Raw genomic sequence first — 21759 nt, forward strand, 5'->3', positions numbered from 1 at the left:
GAGACCTACAGCCCATATGAATTCTAAACTTAATACATTGTATATTAAGGACAAGAGCTATTTTATTTGGATTTCTTAAATGTTTACCATATGCAGAGTTGTAGTTAAAGAACATCTGAGGAATTAAGATAAAAAAACTGATTTACCACCTTTAAGTAACCAGAAACACATTAAACTATTTGTTTGCATACCCAGAAACAGCAGGAGCTGGAGGAATTGATGTAGAAGTTAAAGGTCTTCTTCTACTCTCATCCATGCCACTAATTTGTTGTGGCCTTAGGCAAGCTACCTCACCTTTCTGGTTCAGCAAACCCACCTGCCTCACTCACAGGAGTGTTTGAAGAAGTAGACTAATCCTCAAAGTTCAAGAAGAGTGTTTAAGTTGTACTTGACATCCATAAATGTGGGTGGATGGTGCATTAGACTACTTAAATTGTAGAAACAAGTTTAACTTACTGAGGTTCATAGACTACAGTAGTTTGAGTAACTTCTACATCCTACCATTTAGGTATGGCAATAGGGTCTATTCATATTGTGCAGCAGAGGTTGAAGACATTTATACAATCAATGAACATTTTAATACAATTGACAGTTAAAACATTTCTATTTGCTATACCCAGCCCCTTTTGAAGCAAGCTCTGAAGCTGACCCTTCAAACCCTGAGTGGTAAGATGCTCCAGTGCAGTTACAAGCCTGCTTTGCATTTTCATCCTTGCCAATAAGATGTAGTTCAGTACTTGAAGTGATACTTGTACAGCTTTTTCTAGTCTCCCCACTGCCCAAACATATGATCTTTAAAAGATTAATTCTACATCTCTCCACAAGAGAACTGAATGGTCTCACTTTGACAGCAGAAAAGTTTTAGTTAAGATTGTTATAGAGTGAGCTCTTGACATCACAGGATATTCCCCACAGCTATTAAACATGGAATGTAGTGCTAGCTTACATGCCCGATGACAGAGTGGCCCTTTAGTGTAGAGTTTACACGTAGTATTGGGAACATTTTTATTTTGTACACGTGACAAGATTTTACACCAAGAAGAGTCAGTTAAATAGTACAATTTACATTCATGAGGAATGTTTTAAAAAAATTCAACTTAAAAAATACTCCTCTGCCCATAACCCCCACAACACCCCCCTCAACATTTTACAGTGAAAAAACTGAACAATCTAATTCACATTCCCTCCTCACCCCAGACAGGATGTTAGTTGACTGCAGCTTACAGTTCATCTTTTACATCTGTGGATTCCTGCAAAGATGAGAGAGAGTTAAGTTTATGGTCTCAAAACAGTTTAAAAAAAAAAAAAGAGTTAGAGTCATCTCAATTTATAGATCTTTGTATACAGAAAAGAATAGCTTCCATGCATTAGGATGCTTCTAAAGGCCAGTTTCTGCAGTACGTTTGCTGCATTTCTCATTTTCACAGCACTTGTAATACCTATGACAAAAGAATTTTAGTCCCTTTTAAACAGGGATTTTGTATCTGTTCACACCCATTTAACAACCCAAAGTGGTCTTAAAGATCAGACAATTGTCTACAGGGGCTCCAGCTGTCTGCATGTCTCACTGGAGGGGAAGATATGATCTGTTATTTAATCTAGAACAATTTAAAAAATCCTTCCAGGCCCTTTATATATCAGCAGCAAAAAAAGGGCAGAAACCCCAACTTCTCCATTGTAGGCTACCTTTGGAATGCAAATTATGATTGTGGTCCATCTCTGCTCAATTTGTAATCCCCTCCACCCCACACTACAAATGCTGAGAAGTCTACTGGCTTTCTGGTCATGACTGTTGAGATCATATCAGGAATTCAATAGTGTGGACTAGCAAGCCAACACAGAGTAGAGTTCCCTCCCATACCATTATTGCTGCAGCAGCTCAGAGTAGGTGTGGCAGGTAAATTTAAGCAGCTATGAGTCCAGATACAGAAGCAGTTCTAAGTCATTTTTACGCCCCACTAACCTACTCTGGGCAAGTACTTCATTAAAAGCGGCCTTAGATTCTCCAGTACAATTAAGAAAAGCACCACCATGCAAACTCCAGCTTTACAGGTAAGAGATACAGACTATAGGAGCCAACCACTTCAGGTAGGTGACTGAACATCAGGACCAATCTCCACTTGGTATCACCAAGAGATCAGAACAGATTTATGTAAATGGATGACGCCCTTCCCCAACCTAAACTGCTGGGAACCAATAATTTAGTCTATTTGGTTCAATAACCCTTCCAGCTGGTCCTCAGAATTGGGAATGAAGCAGTAGGGAACTGCAGTACTGAAAGGAGAAAAAGTCCCAGAGCATCACAGCTTGTTACCCTCTACATTAAAATAGTTGCAGACATCTTAAACCCAGGGTTACTTTACTGAACACCCACAAATGGAATTTAATCAATTTTAACCTTGAAACATGATCAACTGGAAATACAAACATTAGAAAGTGCTAGCATCTAATTAAAATGAACAAAAAACCCACTTATTTCTGACCACAGGTTCAACAAAGTTCAGCCATTAGCTAAACAGTCCCTCTCCAACAACAAGTTATACTTCCCAATCTGCTCTTCTGCACTTAAAGTTAGTGGCTTCTTGTCTACTAGAGTTAGGACAGGCATACACCAAGTGCCTTAGGGAAGTAGCCTTGCCTATATCCCAGTTTAGATCCAGCCTTAGACTACAAAATGAAGCGATTTATCTCAGGTCTCATTTAACAAGTTCAGCAAGTAGCAGCTTGCTTGATGTCAAAGCATATTGTCAGTCTTGTATACAGTGGACTTCCACAAGTTTTATCTACACAATGCCTCAATGAAGCCATGTTTTGGTTTGCTCCATGAACTGTTCACTTTGAAATGTGAATTTCATTAGGTTTAGAAAAATCTAAATTGGAGACTGCAGTAATGAAGAGTTATTCTGAGAACTGACCTTCTCTGTTTCACTCTCATCACCATCAGCTTCTACTTCTTCCTCCTCCTCATCTTGCTCTACTTCAGCAGTGTCTTCAGGTTCTTCTGGCTCCTCTTCCACCTTAGATAACATGAAATAAAGCTATTTGTTATTCCATCCTCAATAGATCAATTTGCTTATCTGTCTTAATGGTACACAGGATATATGCAAGATTAAGTTGGACGTTATTGTATGAATGGAGAATTAATGGGTTTTAGTGAAGCAAGGTAACAGACTTAATCACTTGCTACATCTAGCTATTGGATGTTAAATGAAGTTGTACATAAAATGCAATGAACTTAACTGTTTTGCAGTATCTTTTAGTTAAGATTCACAAGAAGTCTGGTAGATAGGACTGAAGGTGGGTCAGAGGCTCACTTTTCTGGCCCATTCACCTGCCTTTGCACTACTTAGGTAGCAAGACCTGCCCATATACCCTGATGCAGATTTCTTCAAGTATGGCCAATTTTCTCCAGTGGGCACATCAAGTATAGCTGTGTCTCACATTATCTCTATATAGCTACAATTTTTGGGGAAGTGAGTGCTAAGGTAGAGCATAAGAGCACACTGCACTGTCTTCAGCTGGTGCTGAATCACTTGGGGGAGGTGCCAAGTGACAGAACTTAAAAGCAGCTTTGGAATGTGGCCAGTAAATCAGAACTGGGTCATTAATGACCCACCCTTGTGTGCAGAGAAACTGGATATACTGTAAGTGGGTCTAGATGTTAACTATGCCCAACTGTTACTTGGAAAACATCTACACAGTATTTTGGAGTAAGCCCAGATTGACAGACTTGGGCTAGCAGGGCTTGTGCTCTAAAAACAGCTGTATAATCTCAACTTCAAAGCACTGTCTAACTTCGATCTGTGGCTTTTACAGCTATTTTTAAAAATTAGCTGAAGCCTTGCTAGCCCAGATCTATTGACCTGGGCCAGGAACACTCACTCCAGAATGTTGTGTAGACATACCCATACTCCCCATACATGCACATACCTTAAGTTTTGATTGTATTTAGTTTTTTAAAGTGCTTTGAATATTAAGACCACTGAGCACCAAACATTACCCAAAATGGAAGGAAGCTCACCTTTGCATCAAGGTCAATGTTTAAACTTAAACGAAGCATTCTTTCTATTCTCTCTCCATATTCCTTTGTGTCTGGTAACATATAACCTGATCGTATGGTTGCTGTTTCAAATAGAACTACAGCAAGATCTGCAACAGTTTTATCATCTTCATTTTCCTGATTTGGAAAAATTAAGGAAGAGCCATTAATCAGGGTTCATGCAGCCAAACAGTTGATATATCATTGCTTTGTAACTTCCGTTTACCTTGATGCGCCTGAGCATGTCCTTGATCAGCGGATGTCTAGGGTTAATTTCAAAGGTCTTCTTCTGACTAGCATAGTAACTACAAGTAGAAAATTACATCAGTAGCTAGCTTTTTAAAAGCAGTAGTACACTTTAGAGGGCAAACTAATGTTTATGCTTGGCTTATTTCAGAATAGTCCATAAGTTCGAATTCTGGACGACAACTAAAATGCAGAAAGTCAGCTTTACATGTAATACTTAGTTCACACTGCTGTTCTGCTCTTTGATACGCGCAGGTGCTTATCAATTCATTCTGTTGTGCTTCAGTAGCATCAGTTTGTGAAGCAAGCAGGTATGCTAGCTACAAGAGGGGAGTTACAAACCAACACACTTTCAATGCTTAGACACTAGATAGATAGATTCAGTTAAGAGTTTGTTGTAGGCTTTGCTTTCTAAAATAAATAGTTTAATGTACTGTAATGTAAAGGCACTGCTGAATGCCTTTATAAGTATTTTCTGAATTTTTTTTTTCTTACAGTCACTACTGCTGTGACAGACCACCTATTTACACTATTACACCAATGGACAGAATTTGATTTGTCAAACAATTTAAATATTTCAGATAGTCAAGACAGGTTAAACTTAAAGACTAGGCCTGAGTTTTTGGAATCTGATCAGCTTGCTTTTACCATTAGTAAAAGCCTACCTGGGCTAGAGCCTCACTACTGTTAACACTGCAGGGGAATGTCTGCATACAAAAAGACTTTCAGCGTATGTATGTTAACAGCCCAAACTACAAAATCATGTGTGTGTAAACTATGTGACTGGATCCCTTTAATTTAAAGTCCTGTAAATATGTATAAAGTTCAATGATGAGTGTATACTTCAGTCCTTGAGATGAAAATTAAAACAAGGATTATTTCTCTTATCAGTATGGAGCACTGTTAGTCAATTCATAAATGCACGCTAACTGTGGCTTGCATCTGTGGTATTGGTAGACCATGACATACAAGTATGAAAGCTTACTTTGTGGAGATATCTTTCCCAGTCTGGTATGCCTGAGCCTTCATAATTCTTTCCATGTTGCCAGACCATCCATACTGACTAGCCACCAGTGCACATGGAGACTGAGTTAAGCGTTGAGACAACACTGCTTTTTCAATCTAGGGGGAAAAAAGTAGATTGAAGAAACCTCTAATGAGCAAGAGAAGTGTCTACCTATTTCATTGATCTCAAATTACTGCAGTAACTTGAGATGAAATTTGCAGTTCTCAACTTTGAGATCAAGTTAGTTTTTACTAAAATCTGTAAAGTTTAAATACAATCTTAATACATTTGTTATAAATACTTCAGAGTTGGCTTTGACAGCTTTTCATTGGAAATCAGAGTCCAAATATACCATTAGTATTTGTCTTCTAAAAAGCTATTGAGAGTTGAGCAAAGTGCTTTTTAGAAGCTGTCTACAATCATAGAAATGAAGTTTATGCCCTCAAGAGGGCAAATAAATGAAGTCTACTGTGAGGAGGAGGGTGTAAAACTAAAAATTAAAGGGGATTAGTCAGATGCCTTTTATTCTCACACACAATCAGCTGTGTTAATCTGTATCCGCAAAAAGAACAGTAGTAGTTGTGCTCAAATTTGTTAGTTTCTAGGGTGCCACAAGCTTTTGTGGGCTAGTCTACTTTTTCAGATGCATGGAGTGGAAAATATAGTAGGAAGATAACACCCATTGTTTCATGTTGTGTGTACCATGATTGATCACTTTGTGAATGTTAGACACACAAAACAGTGGGTGTTTTCTACTGTATTTTCCACTGCATGCATCCAGTGAAGTGGGCTGTGGCCCACGAAAACTTATGCTCAAATAAGTTTTTTTTATAGTCTAAGATGCCACAAGTACTCCTGTTCTAGATGCAAAATAATGCTTCTGTGAACACAGAATTTGTACCTTGTCCTTTAAAGCCTTGTCTTTCATCCAGGTTAAGAGTGGCTCAAATTCTTTTTCTAAGGCTTCTCGACTCTCCTTGGATTTGTCACTTTCATCAAATTTCACTCCTTCCTTAGCAACATTTTGGAATCTCTTGCCATCAAATTCTGGCAGCGCTTGAATGCAGTATTCATCTACAGGTTCAGTCAAATAGATCACTTCATAACCCTTTTTCAGAAGACGTTCAACAAATGGTGAAGATTCAGCCTAGAAAGACAAGTTAATTAAAAACAAGTTGAATATTGCTTGACACTATATTATTGAATTCCATTGCTGTATAGTTCAGCCAGTTATGAAAATATTAGCAGTGTCTGGCATTTAGGTTAATATATCTAAGTTGCCTTGAACAGCAACAGCAGTAGTACAGTATACACAAGTACAGTCATATGGCACAGAGTATAGCCATTCTTTCCAGCAGTAACATCTTGAAGTACAACTAGTTTGATTCCTAAACTCAGATAGGTTTGCTACTTGACTATTTTGCTTTACAGTAACTCAGTCATCCTAGATAACATTGTTACATTGCTGATCAATTAGAGAACATGGTTGTTTAAAGTGGCACAATGCTCCCTTAACATTGTTTGGTAGCCACCTGCTTTGTCCATTGCTTGAAGGAAGAGCAGCCCATTGCCATTAGCGAGTGGGGGCTTGGCACCAAGGTGGCTTGGCAGGCCCCCTGTCCCATCAGTGCTCTGCTCCCTTAAGTTCCCTGTGGGGTAGCTGCCCAGCAGGCTATCAATTGCCAGCAGTTCAGCTGTCCCTCCCCCCTCACTGCTATGCGTTCCTCCTGGGAGTCTCCTGGTTGCTGTGCAGGAGGGGGGCTAATGTAAGAGTGTCCCCCTCCCCTACTTCTCCTGTCCCTGCCCCCTGCTTACCCTTTCTCCATATAGAGCAGGGTGGGGACAGGACAGGGCTCAGGACAGAGAGCTTGCTGTTGCTGGCTGCAGCTGCTGTCTCAACTTCTAGATCTACTTAAAAAGGCAATGTACTTAAAGAGTGATGTCAATGTACTTAAAACGGGTAATGTGTATCTCTCTCCCTGACACGGGGTGTGTGTCTGCCATGCAGTCTCCCCTCCCTCTACTGGTGCTGCCTTGTAGAGTGTGAGGCTACATTAACATGTTAACTGAGGGCTCAGAAGAATGCTAGATCATTTAGCAGTAACGCATTCCCTGGGAAATATCCCACCCTCTGACTTCACCACCTCAACCAAGGTTCACAATCACCACTGTACAGTATTAAATTGTTCTCTCTCTATCAAAGTTTTGTCTGGTGAAAACAAAATTTCCCTGGAAATTAATACTTCCCCCTGCCCCCACCATTTACATTAATTCTTATGGAGAAATTGGATTTGCTTAAAGTTGCATTTTTCTGTATAACATTTGTCATAATTAGATAGCTAAGGGTTAATGTTTCCTTTACCTGCAGGGGCGGGAACCTCTGGAGGGTTTTGGCTTTGTTCTCTGTCTTTTTGTTTTCCTCGGCTGTGAGTGAACAAGCTTTTCTTCTATCTTCAATCTTCCTTCTACTACCCATTTGTGAGTACAAAGGTAGCAAAGCAATAGGCTGTTATATGCTTTGTTTTGTATTTACATGTGTGCTGTGCTGGACTGGTTTAAATTGGCTATTTTTTTTTAATCAGACTGTTTATTCCTATTTTCTTATAAGCAATATCCCTGTATTGATCTCTTAATGCAGTGTTTAGTTATATGTATTTTCTTTCTTTTTATATAAAGTTCTCTTTTAAGACTTGGAGTTTTCTCTCTGGGTAGATTACGGAACAAGGAGAGGGGATTCTCTTTGTGTTAGATCTATGGAGGGTGGCTCGGCAGCACCAGAGAGTGGTGGGAGGGGAAGAGATAGGATTATCTGTCTCCCTGTGCTTGAGGCTTGTCTCTTTGTGGATAAAGAGACATGCTTCTTGGTATTGTGATGTAAAAGATTACATCCGAACCTCTCAAGTTAGCCCAGGGAGCAACGTCTGGGTGGGAGGGGGAAGGGAAGGGACAGGAGTTCCCTTGCCGGTAGACTCAGAGTCTGAGTCTTGGGGGTCTCTCCAGGGAAAGTCTGGGGGGACAAGAGCGAGGCAGGCGCTGTAATTCCTGTCTCGTGGCAGCGAGATAATATCCAAGCTGGTATTAAGCTTGGGGGTGTTTCATGTAAGCACCCAGATTTTGGACGCTAAGGTCCAGATTTGAGACAGAAGCTTACCACAACATTGGAAGATTTTTATTCTTACCTCTTTTCTGTTGGACCCGGCCATGAAATAGATTTTGTCTTGTTTCTCCTTCATTCTCTCCACATACTGGTCCAGACTAGTAGTGTTACTTTCATGATGAGATGATTGAAAACGAAGAAGTTTAGCTAGACGGGTACGGTTGGAATGATCCTCAATTACTCCAAGTTTTATGTTAGTACCAAACTCTTTCCAAAACGTATCGTTGTATTTTTCTTCAGCAATCTTCTTGATCATGTCAAGAGTTTTACGAACCAGTTTCTTCCTAATAACCTAAGAATTCCAGAGACAAAATAGCAAGTTCACCCATACTGTTACATACAGTGAGCACAACTAATCTTTTAAAAAGCTACTACAAAGAATGCTCCAGACAGACAATCTGTTAAATACTACCTCAGTTCTCATGTTACTCTTCTGTAGCCATCTCCTTTTCATTTTCTTCCACTTAAGATCTAATACACTTTGAATTTGTGGCAAAAGTTTTCGTGAATTGTTCCTCTTTGCATCTTCAATTTTTGCTTTTAATCAATCAAGTTAAGCTTGATGTCCTGCTTTTTACTTTACTCCTAATTTAGATACAATAGGGCAGAAAGTCTAGGCTAACTATGGCTAGTTGGGTATTGTTTCCCCATACTTGCTACAGTCATGTTACTTAACCAGGGAAGTAGATTTATCCACTCCTTGCCATTAGGTAGCTTGTTAAATTATGTCTAAATAAAGATACCTTTAGCAATTTATGCTGCTGGAGGGTTTCACGGGATACATTCAGAGGAAGATCATCAGAGTCCACCTAATGGGGGAGCGGGGAAGAGGGAGAAAAAAAAAGGAATTTATGAAGTAGAAGCAACAGTAACTTAAGCCAACTCAGTCAAAAACTTCAAGATACTTACAACACCCTTGACAAAATTAAGATATTTAGGCATCATATCATGGAAATCATCAGTGATGAACACTCTCCGGACATACAACTGCATGATTAAAAAATAAAGGAATTAGGAATGTTTGAGGGATGTTTAAGTTTATTCTAGCTTTTGGTATACTTATGTTTTTACCTTAATGTAATCACTCTTTTTGGATCCATATTCATCAAATAAGCCCCGTGGAGCTGAGGTGGGAATAAACAAGATAGACTTGAATGTTACTTCTCCTTCAGCAGTGAAGTGAATATAAGCCATAGGATCATCATGTTCCTGTGGAAGAAGTTACTATTTAGTCAAGCTCTGGAAAGCAACAAAAACATTGAAAGCTATTCTTGTGAGTTTGAACTTGTGGAAGGAACAGCTGGCTCAGTGAAATAATTCATGGGATAAATATGCAGAGGGTTACCAGCACTTAACCACTACTTGTTTATCCATCCTTTAGAAGGAAAGTTTTATTTAACTTCTTCCTTTCATTCTAGATTTGCATGAAAGGAGATTAACGAGATTACCATAATCTGGGGTTTAAGACTTCAGTCTCAATATTTTCGTTGGCAGTTTATTTCCATGTTAAATAGCATGTAAACAGTAGTTCACTAATATTAGTGAGCAGCCTGGTTCTACCAAAAGTGAGGAAAGATAATTGAAACTGAAAAATTAAGCAATACACTAGTGAAAAGTAATAAGAGCCATTACACAACCACTAAGATTTTCACTGGTATTTGCAAGGGGATATGATTAAAGGAGGAGATCTCATTTGCAAAGAATAATTCTGCACTGTTGTGCAGGGAACATAATTCTGGATTGCATAATTCCCCCTGAATTTGATTTTCACCAAGAAGCTTCTCTTCCAGTTGCGTTTCAAATAGGTTAGTTATGTGTACACACGACCCTAGTGGCACCACCCTCCATCTTATATTCCTTGCCAGCTTGAATCCACATCCTCTCTGCTCCCATATATCACTAAATCCCTACCCAGCACTTCTACCCATACCTGGCATGGGGGCATCACTTCTGGAGATGAAAGGGTGTTGGCTGGCAAACCATGTACATGACCGAACACACAAACCCTTGCGTGCATACTCACTGACTATCCTGGATCTGCCTTCCCCATGCCAGCCACCTGCTGTCTTACAACTATTGCTAACACACCAACCCTCCCATCCCACTACAATGGTGTGACCCAAAAAACATAGAAGCTTGAACTTGAGACTAGACATGAGACACAAAGCAGTCCTTAAGGACACTATTGCCCTCTTAGGCCAGGTCATTATAATACTCTTATATGATGACTGTTTAAATGAAATATTTAGTTTAACTGAAACAGAACAGTCAAAAATGCATAAAGTTCTTTATTAATATGCCTAGAAACCTATTTCTCAAAAAACAGTTCCTGAATCTCTCTATTGTTACAGAGATACCTGCTGACAGGCATTTTGAAATAAATTGCCAAAATAAATGGAAAATGGCATGACTATATAGTGTTATTTTGACAATATGTACAATATTTTAAAATTGTACAGAAATAAATGTTTTGGTGCAGCATTTCCCAAAAAGGGGAAGATCATACCAACTACACTCCCCACAACTCTCATTCCCTTCCCTACTCCTCAATCAGAACAAAGACCTTTACTGAACCCATATATTGCTTTAGACTGAGCTTGTATTGTACCAGAAGCGCACTATAGAAATGTGAAGCCCATATCAAGTTTACCTTAGAAAACGATTTGTAAAAAGCTTTGTATTCATCTTCTTCGACTTCCTTAGATGGTCTCTGCCAAATTGGCTTGATATCATTCATAAGCTCCCAATCCCAGACAGTTTTTTCAACCTGTGCATGAAAAAAAAGTTAATTCTACATTGTTCAACCCTTTTGCACATGCCTGAAATTGCTGGTATTGATGTATAAATTACTGCAAGTTACAGAAGAAAGTCACTGCTTCACTGAGGCATCTCAAATTAGAAAAAGCAGCAAAGAGTCCCGTGGCATCTTATAGACTAACAGACGTATTGGAGCATGAGTTTTCGTGGGTAAATACCCACTTAGTCAGCCGATCCAGATCCAGACCAACACAGCTACTCCTCTGGTACTCAAATTAGAAAGTTTCCCTATGTATTGTCAACCTTTGTAGTGTTCTGCATGCAGAGTATTACTTCACCAAGTGCTCAGTGGTGTACTAGGAGCATAGAGTTCGGATTATCTAGTGGCTAGCTGTTAAACAGCCCAAGACTCTTTATCTGCCCTCAGAAGCTTACTTGCCAATGTAAGAAATACATTACAGTACACCTAGCCCTGTTCTCAGCCTCTTGTAGAGAAATCCTTATGGAACTACCATTCACAAAGTACTACCAGTATTTCTGAACAAGAAAACATTTTTGCTGTTCTGGCAACTGTTAGGATCAAAATATTGTGTATTAGAATTTTGTTTTACTGCCTTGCTAACAGCAGATTTCTACTAACACCATATGGATGTAAACTTACTAGAAGGCACTACTGTTGCTAAAAATATATCATGCACACCTGGAAGATAAAGGAACATGGAACTGTAAACCAAGTTGTCTAGTGCTTTGAAGTCTATTAACCCCCTCCCTCCCCAAAAAAGAAAAGCTACACACAACCTTACCTTTTTAGTTTTTGGCTTTTTCTCCTCTTCTTCCTCCTCAACAGCAGCTTCATCATCTGTTTCCTCTTTTTCTTTTTCTTCCTCCTCTTCAATGGGCTCTTCTACAGTCTCAGTCTGTGGAAACACTTAGCAGTAAGTCTACTTTGCTTCAGAAGGACCTGGTCAAACAGCCTTTCCTTGGTTGGCACTCTCATGAAAACGACTAGATTTGAAAATCTAAGCCCCTTAACTATCATAAGTCACCATTTGACTACAAAAAGCCGTTATTTTAAATGAATGAGTAACTCTAGGACATGTCAACTACCATGCTTTAAGATAAACCATGTAGTATGTTCTGCATTCTGATTATTAGTAATATGTAATAATTCACTCTGAATAGCAACAGATGTGAGTGTGGCTGTGGCAGAAACAAGCTTGCCTAAGTTGATTTTCAACCAGTATGTCTGAATTTTGTACTAACACACCGAAGACTAAACAGAGGCACATGGCAAAATGTGAACCTTCAGTGAGGTCCCAAAACAATACCCTGGTGAGAAGCCCCAGGATCTCCAGGCAGCAGGTAGATATGATGCATTCTCTGGTTGAGGCTTCCACCTTTTGGTTTTGCTTCTTGCTGTTAGATAGGTAGAGCCACCCTGTAGCTTCTTGAGAGGAAGAGTAGCAGTTATTTCTTCCTCCTCCCCCCAGTTGGGAAGGTGGAGGGACAGGTACCTCACTTATCCCTTCACCTGTCTTTTGAGTCATCCTGCATATGGATTCCAATTTCCTCAGCTACTGCTCAGCTTTTACAAGTAGTGTGAAGTTGCCATAAGTTCTCCTATTCCCCAGGTTTGAAGAGCAGTGAAGCTGACCAGTATCTCGTCAGTTCTGCTCCTTTGGGAAAGTCAATTTGGAGAAACACTACCAGCCAAACAAGAACCAATAGAATTTTTGGAACCATGAGGATAAATGCTTTCATAGAATGCTTAAGCTCTCTAGAACAAACAGCTCAGGAAATTGTGATGAATGAGGGCACTATCAGGAAATAGATTTTTCAAGCTTTTGAAACTTGTGCTGTATATATAATGAATGTAATTATTTAAGAGTGAGAACTATTTACCTTGCTGCTCCACACATATATGGGGAAGTTAATGAACTGTGAATATTTCTTGACAAGATTTTTAATTGTATCCAGCTCTAGATAGTCAGATGCCTCCTCCTTCAAGACAAGGCTGAAGAAGACAGTACAAGCATTAGACAGGCTAGTATTTCAAGGCAGTTTTACTTAGTTGAATCTACGTATAAGTAACTTGAAGAATCGAGTTTATCAGAACACCCAAATAGTGGACAGTCCCTTAGGAAAGTTCCACAACAGTCTACTCTGCTCCTTTGCTGTCCTTTTTCCAAGAGGAAAAAGGAGTACCATTACAGCTCTTCCAATTATGGGAAAGCAACAAAGCAGACCAGAACAGCTTTAGAAAACTGCATTTAAAGACAAATCACATTAGCAGCCTCTAAAATCATTGTTTGAAACCGATTCTACATCATTTACTAGATTTCAGAAAGGGCGGAGAAGAGGGAGGGAGAAGTGTCATGAAGAGTCTTACTAATCAAGGATCTTCCCCAACAAGTATAATATTCTTAAAAATAAAAACCTAAATCAGCTGCAGCCAAGATGCATACCCCAAATGAAGAGAAAGGGTCCACTGGAGGATACCGAGTCACCCTCTAATCCATGAGCTGCCACCAAGCCAGTCCCAGAGTATAACTGAAATTGGCTGCTCAGAAGGATTTTTATTGTCAGGTAGTTTGGCCTCATTTAAGAGGAACTACTACATTTAGCACCGGTTTCATTTTTTCCCCCCACCACATTACATTGTGGAAAGTCTTCCAAACAGTACTTGCAACTCAAGTATCAGGACTAGAAAGTTGTTTCTCTTAGAGAAATCTGAGATGTACTAAGTGAACAGCAAAAAAGGTAGACATTAATCATGCAGTTTCAATTTTTATAGGTCAGTAAAAGACAAAATTTAAGATTTAGGTTGTCTACAGCACTTGAAGTTAATGGAAAGTTTGACAAAATGGAGAATAGCATGCTTCTCTTTTGGTTCTTCCTACTCAAATTTGATAAGCCTCAGATAGGAAGAGCAAGCCAACTGCATTAGCAGAAAGAATAGCCAACACAGTAGCCAGTTATGTCAGAGCAGTACAAGTTTGGAGATCAGCTCTGAAGAGATCATTTGTTATTCTCTACACCGTGCATAAAAGTTGTGTCAATGTGGCCCTCAGAAATTGACTGCAGCTATTAAAGTATTTAAGTTTGCAGGCAGTTCATTTGTTTCTTCTGGTCCACTCTTCTCCATCACTAAGTCCACTTTAGAAAAAACACTAGCAGTTTAGCAAGACTACTGGGGAGTATGTACTTTTCAGGTAATGTAGCTGAACTAAAACAAATTCCGGCTTTAAAACTAGAAGTCAAGCATGACCAAACGTATCTGTTAAATCTCATCACATCCTTAAGCTATGCAAGAAAGTGAAAAAACTGGCAAAAAAACTGAACACCTTTAGTCAGTAGTTATTTTCAAAGTCCTTATACCACAGCTTTGATTCAGGAAGTCATTCCTATTCAGGAAAAGCACCTATTCCAGGCTAAGAACACTATAAATGAAGAGTTTCATGCATAAGATTCATAGTGTCCTATCACATTTACAGCCATGAAAAATTCATTACAGACCATGAAATCTGCTCGTGTGCTTTTACCCTATATACTATACGGATTTCACAAGGGGGACCCATTTTTCTCAAATTGAGGGTACTGACCCAACATCGAGTTGCAGGGGTTGCCACCCTTACTTCTATACTGTCTTCAGAGCTGGGCTCCTGGCCAGCAGCTGCTGCTCTCCAGCTCTGAAGGCAGCAGCACAGAAGTAGGGGTTGTGGTACTGTTAACCTCCTACAGTAACTTTGCAACTCTTCCACAACTTCTTGTTGGATCAAGATCCCCAAAATTACAATACTGAAATTTCAGATTTAATAGCTAAAATCATAAAATTTATGGATTTTAAAAATCCTATGACTGAATTTGACCAAAATGGACTGTGAATTTGGTAGGACCCTATTCATAATGCAGAGAACAACCAACATGCTAGTGAGCAAGGTATACATCAGTTTAATAAGTTTTTTTGGGATCAGCTGCAATACTTACGTTATGGTGGTGCCTCTGCCTAAGGAGTTTCCTCTGGGGTCATCAATCACTGAGAATTCGTTTGAATCCGATTCCCAAATGTGTTGAGTATCATTGTTGTGCTTTGATGTAACAATAACTCTGTCTGCTACAAGGAAGGCAGAATAGAAGCCAACACCAAACTGGCCAATCAACTCAGATGTTGACTGACTATCTTCTGGCATTTCAGTAATCTTGTTTAAGAATTCACTTGTTCCAGACTTGGCAATGGTACCCAAGTTTTTAATTAATTCTTCCTTGGTCATGCCAATACCTGTGTCTGTAACATGAAGCATGTTCTTCTCTTTATCGCACTAGAAAATAAATGAGGTAAATTCAGTTAAACGTCACTTGAAGACAGTATGCATTGCATCTTGTTGCATTTGAAAGTTACAGCGAGACATTACAGTAACTGAGAAGATACTTCATGAATAAGGTCTGCTATGCAAAACTCTGGCTTGAGTATGGATTCACATTAATGCAATAAGGGAAGACACTTGCTGAAGCAATGCAGTGGTTGAGCCACTCTCTACAGAAAGTGGAACACTTCAGAGGCAGCCATAAATGCTTGCTACAACAGTAAGACGAGGCATTTGAGGATTTTATAGTCAAACCAATGGTAGTGTACCAAGATTTTAGTCTAATTAGTTTATAAACTCTGGGATAGGCAGAATGTTAAATACAGATTTGTAGCTTGGGCAAGTCAAGTAGTATTGTCCACTGGAGGGGGTGGGTGGAAGAATCAGCAGCTCACTATTAATAGCTAGCAGCTCTTACCTTTATTTTAATAGTGAGTTCTTCATTACCAGCAAGGGCATTTTCATCAGTCAGTGATAATAGCCGTATCTTATCTAGAGCATCAGAAGCATTTGAAATCAATTCTCTCAGGAAAATCTGAAATGAAATGTATAAGGATGATAAACTTTATGCTAGAACTATACATGCTCACATTGTCCAGATAAACATACTGCTTACCTCCTTGTTTTTGTATAAAGAATTGATAATGAGTTTCATCATTCTGTTAACTTCAGCTTGGAACGCAAACTTCTCAGATTTCTCTCTGATTTCTTTTATCTGGGATGCATTTAAGCCATCTAACTGAATAGCTTCCTCCTCTCTGCGGAGACAAAGTTAGATCTTTTATTAGGCGGTATTCAGTTAGTATGTAGTTAGCCCAGCAGCAGGAACAACTGAATTTGAGGTTACAGCAGACAGATAGATCTTCGGTTACTGTGACATTCCACAAACCATGACATCAAGATGACAGTTTAGAACCGCAAGATTTGATTTTGACCATGGAACACTAAGTGTGAAAACTACTGGGAAAGTCTGATAATAGGTGAGTGAACTAGATGTTTTAAAAGCTGGACCTCTCTACTATTCAGCAAAAAATCCTACCACAGTCCCTGGTCTAAAGGCTCCACTCTGAAGTTACAATATACAATAACCTCTATGCTACAGAAGGGTAGGCACACAACTGAGTTTTTATAACATTAGAGAGATTATTTCAAGTGTACTTCATTGTGTGCCCCAAGCCAACTTGTACTGGCAACCCCTTTCACACAGCAAGCCTGAGTGCAAACACCCTCCCCCCCATGAATTAAAACCATTTGTTTGTATATTTAACACCATTAAAAGAGCTGGAGGCAAAGCAGTGTTTGGGGTGGAGGCTGACAGCTTGTGACCCCCATGTAATAACCTTGTGACCACCTGTGGGGTCCCAACCCGTTTGAGAAACCTGCCCTAAGGAGTATCAGAAAAAGAAGGAAGCTGATTGGTACCAAAGGAACTCAATGACAGATGTCAATCTTTGTGACTTCAAATATGTAACATGGCAATCTGGCTACCATTTCACTCAGCTATTATGTTTTACTTACCATTTATCTGCTTTTAAAGGGATTAATTTTATATAAAACCACAAAACACAAGGAATTTGCTTTTTGTAAAGAGTAAAGGTACTGAAGAGACCGGAGCTCTTGTTTCCCTGAAACAGTGGCTCTCTCTCTCCAGACTACTGTATCCCTTTCAGGAGTCTGATTTGTCTTGCATTCCCTCCAGCTTTCACCTCACTTAAAAATTAATTGCTTACAAAAATCAGACATTAAAAGACAAAAAAGCATCACAGCACGCTATTACTGAAAATTGCTTACTTTCTCACTTTTACCATATAATTATAAAATAAATCAATTAGAATATAAATATTGTACTTGCCTTTCAGTGTATAGTATCTAGAGTAGTATAAACAAGTCACTGTATGACATTTTAGTTTGTACAGACTTTGCTGGGGCTTTTTATATAGCCTATTGTACAACTGGGCACACAGCCAGATGATTCAATGTACCCCCTGTACACCCCCAGGGGTACATGTACCCCTGCTTGAGAACCACTGCCCTGAAAGACACTACTTGAGAAACACAAACCTCTCCCCCATCACAGTACTGGCGCCTTGGCCAGCGAGAAGGACAAGACGGTAACCAGCACGTGGAGTTCACAGTTCTTTACAGGATTATAGATACAAACCTCTGAACAACTTCGTCATCGGTCCGAGAGCCCTCTCTGCTTTTCCCCAGGTCATCTTCTACTGTGCCGTCCACGTCCAGCTCCTCCGCTCTAGCCGATGCTGCGGAGAAGGGCGCGTTAGAGAACTGGCCCACAGCGCGGAGCTGCCTCGTCCCTGCGCGGGCCTGCCGCGTCGTGCACTGCGAAGGAGGCGCCTGTCAGGACCCCGCCGCGGGCGACACGAAGGGAGGGAAGAGGCGGAGGAAGGTTTCCAAACTGCAGCCCCGGCGCCATGACGGGCCGGGCAGCGCAGGGAGCTCCCCCCACAGCCAGTGATAACGGCGCTGCGGGAAGCGGCCCCGCCCCCACCACGGGGCGCAGCGCCTCGAGGCTCAGGCCCCTGAGGAGAACCACCAGCGCGGACCCCGCCAGCCTCCGGGGAGGCTGAGGAGAGGGGGGAAGGGGGCCGGACGCCGGGTGGTTCTCCCCGCTCGCCCCAGAGCGGATCCCCCCTCCCCTTTCCCTGGTTCAAATAGCCCCGCGCCCCTGCCCCGAGGGTCCCAGCCCCTTCCTCTTATTCCCCGGGCGGAGGCCGCGCGGGCCCAGGCTCAGGCCATCTGCCCCAACCGCTCCTCGCCAGAAGCTTCTAGAACCTGCGGGCAGGCAACTCACGGGCTAGGAGCAAGACACACAGAAGAGCGAGTCCCCACAGCGGCTTCATGGTGCTGTCAATGCGGACGCAGGAAAGAACAACCGAGCCCCGCGACTCGAGCTCAGAAGAACGCGTCTATCACTGAATTTGCCGAGCCACCAACCAGGTAAGCCCGCCTCCCCCCAGCCTTATCACTGTCCGGCACGCGGGGCGGGGAAAGGCGCTCAGCAATTCGCCAATCAGAGCGCACCACGCCAAACACAGAGCCAATGAAGAGTCCCCAGGTGTGGGCGGAGTCCGGTCCTTGCCAATTAGAGCCTTCCATGTGCGGCCTCCTGCGGCCAGAGCGTGGCTGCCTCTGATTGGTCATTGGTAGGAAGACTCGGCCAATCATTTTTAATAGCTAGTTTAATCAGCCTGCCTTTTATTTAAATTAAATACTCGGAAATGTTTGACTCTGCGGGCATGTGACTCACCCACGAATGAGCTCTGCGTCTAAAGCGATACAAGTCTCCACATGGCCGGATCAATCCAAAGCATTTCCGGGGCGCCCAGAATGTTTGCCCAGAGACAGTTACTACGGCAACGTTTACTTCCGGCAGGTACAACCTCTGCGGAGGTAGCTCCAGAGGAGTGGGTGAGGAGTGAGTGACGGAAGCCAATCCGATACCCGGAATGCGCAGCCGCGGGATGAGGGCCGGGAAAGGGAAGGTGCTCCCGCCACAAGGAATGTGGGCTGGGGAGCGGGCTCCTCCATACCTCTTAGACCACAACTCCCAGCATGCAGCGCTCCGCGGTATTGCGTGCCGGGACTTGCGTACTGGCGCCGCATTGGAGGAGGGGAATCGTAGTTCTTACGTTTTCAATGAGCTGAGGGCGCTCTGCATGCTGGGAGTTGTGGTTTACTTCGTAGTGCCGGCGTGGCTTCACCATGGGCGGGAACCACGCCCCCTGCTTGTGGCTGTAGCCTCTGCCTTGTGGTTGACTTTGTGGGAGGTGTCTGGAGGTCCAGGGTCGACTCGCAGCGCTCATTGCTTTGACTGGATCGTAGTGGCCACGCTCCCAGCCTCTGGAGTAGTTTAGGGACAGATTTGTAAAAGCATTTAGGCACCTAAAGATGGTAAAAGTGCCCCAAGGCACCAGTTGCATCATTGAGCTCTTAGAGCCGTTTGAAAATGTGCTCCTGACAGCTGCCATCCCAGAGCAGTGACGTTCCTGCCTTTTGCACCCTATGTGTCTAGGGTTACCAGTTTTGGTGGGACATATTCCTGGAGGTTTCATCACATGTCATAAACTTTAACATTAATCTTGAATTTCTGGAGACTGCAGGACAATCCTGGAGAGTGGCCCTCTCTACCTGTGCACTGGGTGTAGCAGCTGGCTCCATGTGACAGGAGTCATCATTATAGTAGGAGTCTCACATAAGCTTGGATGTGTGTGAACCCTGTACACCCCCTCCCCACTTTAATCCTGCTCTGGGCCAGAAAGTGCAAGACAACACTGTAGGGTTGCCAGCTGTCTAATTGCACAAACCCAAAGACACTTGCCCTGCCCCTTCCCCAAGGCCCTGTCCCCCAGTCACTCCATCCCCCTTCCCTCAATCATTCACTCTTTCCCACCCTCACTCACTTTCATCAGACGGGGGCAGAGGATTGGGGTACAGGAGGTGGTGTAGGCTCTGGGAGGGAGTTTGGGTGCAGGAGGGGTTGTGGGGTCAGGCTCTGGGAGGGAGTTTGGGTGCAGGAGGGGCTATGGGGTCAGACTCTGGGAGGGAGTTTCAGTGCAGGTTCTGGGCTGGGGCAGGAGGTTGGGGTGAGAGAGGAGTGCAGGCTCTGGCCAGGATGGTGCTGGCTGCTTCTGGTAGTGGAGCCATGGCAGATAAGGGAGCTTGCCGTAGTTCCATTGCCATGCTGGACTGTTAGCGCCCAAAGTCTCTCAGTTTGGCTGAAGTAGCCTCTGGGAGATATAGCCCGATTCCAGGAGACTCCCGGCAAAAGCGGAAGGATTGGCAACCCTACAACACTGTTGCTAACAGAAACTGCAGGGTGTTTTCGGGGGCAGAATACACACAAATTGCAATTAGGTCATAACATAGGGGTTAATGTGTTAAAAGTGTCAGAGGATTTTTAATGACTGTGATAGATAGGACAATATCATGCAATAGTTTGTACAAATCCTTTTGAATTAAGTTCACGTATTTTAGGAGATCACTGTGTTAAAAATAAAAAAATAGGGAGGGGGACTATAGACCTCCAGGACTAAGAACAGTGGAGGGCAGTGGTTAGGCAAATTTACTCAGGTTGTAACATCTACCATCACCTGCACAGAGGCTTGCATATATTGGTTCATAGTAGTTTATTCAGGGACTAACACATAAAGAGAGGATTCTGAGTTAAATAGTCTGAGTTAAAAACTGGCTCAGGACTTAGTTACTGATCCAAGAAATGGACAGCACCATCTGTGGACATGGAGCCAAATGGGTTGGAAGGACTTGGACCAGTCTGTATTATTGTTCTGAGTGAAAGCAGTTATGAATGTGTTACCACAAAAATATCCTTGGGTGGTGTTTGAAGGATTATACATCATCCGGAACCCCTTTTTGGAGGTGGAGTTATTGCTGGTAATCTTATAAGCATGGATGTAGGTTCTTTTATTGTTTTAATATGTTTTCTCTGTAATGCTTTTACCTTGAGAATAAATAAGTTGCTTAGAAAGAGCTGTGTGATTGCCAGTTAAGCTATTACATTATATACTGTCTCTGAGAGAAGGGAAGCAGGCTTGGTTAGGCAGGCTGGAGGGTGGGGCGAGTGGGTCAGATGCCCAGGGTGTAAAGCCACAGGGGTGGAAAAATGGGGCAAAGAAGTGCTGAAAAAAAAAACACCCCAGCAGGAGGAAGCAAATATGCTTGCTCATCCCAGGGCGTTAAAATGTCTAGTTACAGCTCTGGCAGTCTGGCTTTTGCTGAGGATATCGAAGTGTAGTCTGGGAACTGTGCAGCCTGGAAATATTTCAATCAGGACAAGGAAGAGAAACATGTGTCTTTACACAAGAGAGCTGAGGTGACAGCTGGGGAAACCTGGAGCATAGAGTGGGTTCCCTGGCTGGACCATGGAGGAGAAACGGATGTGTAGTTGTCCCAAAGTTGTCCCATATATGCATAACCTGAAAGTTGGATCTGCCTGCAGTAGAGTGTCCTCTAAACCCATGCTGGGATATTGGCTCAGTACTGACTCAGAACAAAGAAAGGCTGGCAGCCTAAAGTGTCTCCATGTTTCCCTGCCTTAATGTTTTAGAAGCACTGGAAGTTGAAAAGTGTTGAACTATAATGTACCTGAAGTTCTTTTTTGCGTATGAATAAGACGTTGGAAATGTCCCACACTACAGTGTGCTTAAGTGGA

The 21759-nt window shown here is 42.0% G+C and overlaps 1 protein-coding gene across 1 annotated transcript; it reads right to left on the reverse strand.

Moving 5' to 3' along the window:
• Positions 1 to 993: 993 nt before the first annotated feature.
• Positions 994 to 18554, reverse strand: HSP90B1 (heat shock protein 90 beta family member 1). Its single transcript, XM_032782398.1, has 18 exons — positions 18382 to 18554; positions 17731 to 17830; positions 16186 to 16327; positions 15988 to 16104; positions 15193 to 15524; positions 13108 to 13219; positions 12009 to 12122; positions 11099 to 11215; positions 9520 to 9657; positions 9358 to 9435; positions 9192 to 9257; positions 8471 to 8740; positions 6193 to 6438; positions 5271 to 5407; positions 4266 to 4344; positions 4022 to 4177; positions 2916 to 3017; positions 994 to 1250 (listed from the first exon to the last, which is right to left on the reverse strand). The coding sequence occupies exons 1-18, from the start codon at positions 18428 to 18430 to the stop codon at positions 1221 to 1223; spliced, it is 2385 nt and encodes a 794-aa protein (XP_032638289.1). The 5' UTR covers positions 18431 to 18554; the 3' UTR covers positions 994 to 1220.
• Positions 18555 to 21759: the final 3205 nt, after the last annotated feature.

The sequence above is a fragment of the Chelonoidis abingdonii genome, chromosome 1 (genome assembly GCF_003597395.2).
Source record: "Chelonoidis abingdonii isolate Lonesome George chromosome 1, CheloAbing_2.0, whole genome shotgun sequence".
Lineage (NCBI taxonomy): Eukaryota > Metazoa > Chordata > Testudines > Testudinidae > Chelonoidis > Chelonoidis abingdonii.

What these genes read in the sequence shown, in the direction of transcription:
- HSP90B1 (XM_032782398.1), bottom strand. Translation starts at nt 18,430, where the DNA reads ATGAAGCCGCTGTGGGGACTCGCTCTTCTGTGTGTCTTGCTCCTAGCC. An exon ending in GATGACGAAGTTGTTCAGAG is followed by an intron (nt 16,328 to 17,730) that starts GTTTGTATCTAT and finishes TTGTCTCCGCAG; the next exon opens with AGAGGAGGAAGCTATTCAGT. An exon ending in TTAATTTTGTCAAGGGTGTT is followed by an intron (nt 9,258 to 9,357) that starts GTAAGTATCTTG and finishes CTCCCCCATTAG; the next exon opens with GTGGACTCTGATGATCTTCC.